This window comes from Myxine glutinosa, chromosome 2 (genome assembly GCF_964187855.1).
Source record: "Myxine glutinosa chromosome 2, kmMyxGlut1.1, whole genome shotgun sequence".
Taxonomy (NCBI): domain Eukaryota; kingdom Metazoa; phylum Chordata; class Myxini; order Myxiniformes; family Myxinidae; genus Myxine; species Myxine glutinosa.
Genome location: NC_136262.1, coordinates 206,740,585 through 206,746,584, shown reverse-complemented (window position 1 = coordinate 206,746,584; position 6,000 = coordinate 206,740,585). Strand labels below are relative to the sequence as shown.

At 42.6% G+C, this 6,000-nt stretch overlaps 1 protein-coding gene across 5 annotated transcripts in view; it reads right to left on the bottom strand.

The window, feature by feature from the left end:
- Window positions 1–1,153: 1,153 nt before the first annotated feature.
- LOC137420911 (heat shock 70 kDa protein 12B) overlaps window positions 1,154–6,000 on the bottom strand; it is a 134,067-nt gene continuing 129,220 nt past the window's right edge. For 4 of the 5 annotated variants that reach the window (XM_078772193.1, XM_078772195.1, XM_078772192.1 and 1 more), the window contains 2 exons: window positions 5,466–5,706; window positions 1,154–4,650 (listed from right to left, as the gene is read on the bottom strand). In XM_078772193.1, the coding sequence (XP_078628319.1) occupies window positions 4,248–4,650; window positions 5,466–5,706 (644 nt within the window). In that variant the 3' untranslated portion in view covers window positions 1,154–4,247. The remainder of the gene's footprint in view (window positions 4,651–5,465; window positions 5,707–6,000) is intronic. The other variant, XR_013622455.1, reaches the window with a different exon arrangement.

The following is a 6,000-nucleotide window of genomic DNA, read 5'->3' as shown; positions in this document are numbered from 1 at the left end:
CAGAAATATGTTCCCCATGCATTGGGGATACCAGGGTGTTCTGGAATAATTGATTGGTCATATGGTTTGGCAGGCATGATTAATTGAAATAAAATCTTTTTAAAATCTATCCCTTGAGCCGCTTCATTGATCAACGTGAAACTGCAAACTAATGTAGAAGTTGTCAAGCAGAATACGTGTTTAAAATTTCATCCTGATTGGTCATCCAGTCTGGCAGCCAGAAGTTGTTATTGTTTGAAAAAGTGGCTTCACAATGTTTTCTTCTCCAGCCTTGTGATTTTTCAGTATGTCTATTAATTGTGTACTATCAGAATGTACCTTTCGACACTTTGGACTGCTGAGACCCATTTTACCTTTGAAGAACCTTTGAGACCCCCAAAGATCCTCAGGACCTTTAAGACCACCAATACCCAAAAATACCCCAAAATACCATGAAGAACCAGAGGATCCCAAGGACCCAAAAAGACCCAAAAGACTCTGAGGACTCCAAAGACCCTGAGGTGTGGGGTTGTATCAAAGTGGGATGGCGGAGGTACCCAGTCATCACTGCCAGCAGTATTAAAGTGGAAGTTCTAGTTTTTTTTTTATACTAGATTTTTTATACCTGTTCTCAGTTCCTTTGCTTTTCACCCCTGAACCCTAACTAACATTCCCTGTCAAAATCAGTCATTATCACCCCATGTGAGCCTTGACCTACCTACGACCCATATGGAACCATCGTCTGCATTCACGAGCCTCGATTCAGTATACAAAAAAAAAAATCCCTTCTCTTGTCTTAATGAAGAGTTAACGCCAAAAAAGGGCAGCTTCTTGCTTCCAACAGCAGGCAACATAAACACCATACGAAAGTCAAATAAAAAGGTGCAAGGACTGGAAGAAAGCAGACGATACGTGGGAATCAACGGAGACTGGTTTTACAATATAAAACATCCAATATTGGTTGATAAAGCCATTGGAATTTGATTAGAGGCAGATGGAAAACCATCATCCCAAAGGCAGAATCATAATGCTCCTCACCTGTACGGTTTACCTTCCATTGGTGTTTTCAATTTACTTCTTTTCATCCAACTTTTCATGGTCCTTTCTCTTTTGTTAAACTCCATATTGCATTCTGCTCTTTCATCGTCACATGGTCATCCCACATGCCAATGAGTAAGTACATACAAACATTGCACTTTATTTCGGTAATTTTCATATACAGCTTCCAAATACTGCGTGATTTATAAACGTAAAGCAATAATGCCACAAACAATGAGAGATTCATGTTGACATTTAAAATAAAAAAGTAATATATTTATGTAAATTGCAAAATTGCATATTTATATTGTGAAGACAATATTAAAGAACATATGCTTCAAAGTCCATGCAAAGGACTTCAACCACAGATACCCATTTAGCTTTTGAGATTGGTCAATTGTACATTCAACGACTAATGGGGCCGTATACTATGTTACGTATGTGTTAGCAATACAAATATGGAGAGATTTTGCTCCACATTCCTGCACCCCCCTTATGTTACATACATAATTATTTACTTTTTATGTCCTTCCAAACACATCCTCACACTTTCTTCTTCCTTTTCTCAATGTAGCCCTTTTCCCTATACATATCCGTTCAAAAGATGCTACTTTTAAAAGATGTCTATAGTTTAAAAGGCTGCAAACAAACTACACCTGTTAAACATTTACGGTGCCCTGGACCAGGTGAACAAAGGAAGGGGGGGGGGGGCGGTATTTACCGCTGTACCATATTGGTTGGGTCATTCAACAAGAATCCCTGGTGTTGGCTTAGCGGTCAGGGTGCCGGCTTAGGATCCTAGGATCCTGGGTTCGAATCCCGGTCGATCGCTGAATTAACGCCAGGGGGGTTGACTCAGCCTGTCAACCTTCCGAGGTCGGCAAATTGAGTACCAGTTCACTGGTAATTCCCTGCTTGTCGTAAAAGGCGACAAAAAGGGTTGGCGGCAGGAAGGGCATCCGGCCGTAAAACATTGCTTCAAAAAGGGGACCGAAAAACAACAACAACCACGGTCCCCGAAAAAGGCCAACCCCCGCTTGCGGGGAAAAATGGCCTCTAAAGGTGGTTTTTATTCAACAAGGTCTCCAGAGCCAGTTCAGACTTAACCATTTGAACTTCCATCTTCTGAGATGTCCAATTGCGTCGTGATCCCTTTGTTGACTGAAAAAGCATGGATATAAAAAAAATTGACGAGACCCATTTCGGGGAAAATATTGAGACAAATGAACAAACAGAACTTACTAAGAATATGAAACAAAACAAACTTTTAAGATAACTTTATATGGTGAAGCTCTCTTATATACAGATATCAAAGCTCCTTGAAGTAACTGCAGAAAGAAAGGGTCAACAGATGCAAAATGGAGCAAAAGGAAAACGGAAAGACAAAAACATACGAAGAACTATCACAGAACAAGATGAGGAATTGTTGGAGAAATGTTGGAGCAGGGTCTCTGCATATGCAGTAAAGCTCGGTAATGGAAATGGGAGACCATGAGGTTGTGGTGGGCTGCAGACTGGAAATCGTATTGGGAAGAGTTCAAGAAAACAGACTAGAAAGGAAGACGTTTTCACAGGTTGGAAAAGAGGAGTGGTAAATGAATGGAGGTGACCATTGAGTTCACACTTGAGGAGGGTAACATGGAAAAGGTGTCTGGCAGAATGTGTATGACTAAGGTAGGCCACAGAGAGGTAAACGAGTAGTATGGGCATGAACAGAATGGAGCTTGTAAAAAAAAAAACTGCAGAGTCACCTACATGACTCCAGTGACCGAAAAGCACACCTGGAAACTGTTTCCTGTAACGAGATGCCAGAACCTCAAGGTGGGAAAGATTGGAAACCACACCAGCAGTTCACATGGGGTGGTCGTGTGGAGGAGGTCGGGGGCATATTCCATGGACCTTTGACCTTGTATGCCATTATAAATGGAGGATGGCGATAGAGCGAGGAAGGAATTTTCCCTGTGGAGAATTCTGATGTTGCATCAGCTTTGGAGGCCCGTTTGGAGATATCTGCTAAGAACAGGTTACAGCTGCTAGTGAAGCCCAGAAGCTTCAGTGGCTGACCAAGGAATAAACTGGAGGGTTTGTCTGCCCTGATGAAGGCACAAAGTGAAAATGTCCTCCTATGAGACAACATTGTCGAGGTCAATGAGCAGTTGCTGGTTTTCTCAAGTTTGGCAGAGAAGGATGCTGCGACGGTCTACCTGGTGGAGGTGTGAGGAAGTATTCTGCATAGTGTGGAGTGTCTGAATGATGAAGATAAGTCATTGATGTCTCTCAAAAACAAGATGGGTCACAGAAAGCCATTTTCTTCAAGGAGGTGGACCATGTCAGAGAACTCAATCAAAAGAAACTAGACTGAATCAAACAATCATCAGCAACTCCAAGGAAGCCAGCCACTCGGATTGGATTCACACAGAAGAAAAGGGTAAAATGTTTTTCCGGTTGTAGAGCAACTATTCGCAGCCAGCCAATGGGGCTGCATTTGGAAGTGAATTTGGAAGTAGAATGGGGAATTTGGAAGTAGTATGAGGTTTGCAGGGTAGGGGTCTTCCTCATTAGGCGATTACCATCCAATGGTAGCCCCACGGCAAATATGTCTCCTCCTCCAGGACTACAGATTCGAATACACAGGAGATGCTCCCAAACTCATTTATGCGATTTTGGGCATCCATCTATTGTTGACAGAGAAAAAGCCGCACGAGCAAGGTGGAATGAGCTGGACAGAAGGCATAATGATAAATTAGAGATCAGAGGGTTGAAGAGGAGACTCGAGGTCTGTTACAAGTATCGATTCCATTACTTTGATTTAACAGGGAGAACATTGGCTGGTCTGTAGTTGAGTGGGCCTATTTTGGGATGATTCTTATGAATTGGGGTAATATTTGGCTATAATGGGAAATGAACTGGATGAAGGCAGACAGGCCTAATAAATGACATGGAAAAGATTAGACGGAACCGATAAACACTTTTTGATTATAGTACAGATGCCCTCAGAAGAAACATTGCCCGAAACATCCATCTCACTTGATTATTATGACTTTCGAGTGATTTAAAAACATGAGTTTTCAGATTTATTTTACAAAACGTTTGGCAAAGTGGAATCCTCCTTGGCATTTGGAAAACATCTTCATACAATCGCTAATTATAAAAGATGCTCGAAACAAAGTGTAGAAAAGATTAACAACCTCGAACATGTCATGGACAGAATCCTCTTGCACCAGAATGGATTAGAATCTCAAGAAGTCGATGGTGGCTTTCACGCTCTTGCCCGTCTGCACATCGAGTGCCGTCACCTGAATCTCGGTGTCTCCAAAGCACATGCGCGTCTGGATTTCACGCCGAGCGGTTGTCCCGTTTGCGGAGGGCGCCAATGCTTGCAGCTGGAGACACAGAGTGCCGCACTTCCGGACGCCTTCATCGCTGATGAACTGGGCCTGCTCGTTGGGCGTGCAGTACACGTGGATGACAATCCGAAGTTGCGAGGCCCGGGCTGGGGTGTACGAGCGAACGACTGCCTCGCCCAGCGCTAAAGACTCCTCGGCGCTCACAAACTGGTCGAAGATGTCAGTGCACCAGCGCCCACCATCTTTCAGGAGCAGCTTTTCTGGCGGATGCTTTCCATTCACAAACCTACGAGACAACGGCACAGTGGTTGTGGCTGCATTGTAAAATATTCAAATTTTCAAGAAAAAATTAAAATAAATAAAAGCCGTCTATTTATTACATATACATGGGGAGAGAGAGGGGGGTAAATGGAGAAAACCAGAATTGACAAAAGGAAGAGAAGGGAATATGATAAGAGCGTAAAGGACTGTGGGAGAAGTGGAGAGAGAGAAAGGAAAGAAGTTTGGGATGAGATATGGGAGATTAGGAGTAAACGGTGAGGTGGATGGAGGGTGAGGCCAAAATTCCAGTATATATGCATATCTAATATAAAGATGTCATTTCAAATGCCATTCTTCCCTGCAGGGATTAAGGAAAGATGTTCACCATTATCCCCCATCCACAACCATGATCTTCTCTACCCCCATTATCCCTCATCAAGCCCCCTTCTTTCTGGGTTTCTAGTTTTTTCCTTCCACTTCTGTGATTGAGAGTTTGCAGCTGTATCATATTGTTCACCTTCTGTGACCTCCCCTGGCCCTCATTCTTCCCCACATTACTTATCCCTCCAACTCTCACTCCATTTTGTCTCTCAACCTTGCTTCCTCCCACTCCCACCCCCTCTCTTTCTACTTTTATTTTCATTATTTGATGTTCTGATCCATTGTGTGTTATAACTCCTCCATAAACTTCAACACTGTTTCAAAAAAAAAAAACATCAACTCGCCCCCTCCTCCAACAGAAACATAAAACTATTGAAGATCGAATCTCCAAGAACACCGAAAATATTGAAGTTGTGGATAAAAATGAATTATAAAATGTTTTCTTGTCCCTCGAATTACCTGTTAAGAACACCAACTCCATACGTGAACGCCGAACGACGTACGCGCACCACTGATGGATCCAGACCAAATAGCACAGCGCCCTTTAATATGGCAAGCGCCATTCCCTGTGGAACGACGATGCGGCAGCAGGAAGAGAATGCGGTCTGCACAGCATGCTGCAGCAGAGGAGACTCCGCAAAGCCCCCGACCAGGAATATTAACTTTATTCCAACCACCCCAGGCTTTTTCAGAAGATTATCTAGGGACAGTAGGAATAACCTGTTAAATTGCACATAATATTTTTAATGTTATGGAGAAAAAAAAAATTATTGCAAATAAATTGATAAACAAGACCAATAATTTAATTAATAAAATACTTTTTCTTTATTTTTTAAATACAGGTATTGAGGCTCATGGAAGAGCAGAATAACTGTGGCCAATGGATCAACAGAAGATACCTCCCCTCCCTCCAGAATTTCTCCCTGCTCCTTTCAAATCTCCATGATTGTCACTCTTCCCTCCAATACTTCAAGCAAGCTGTGGACTTCCAATT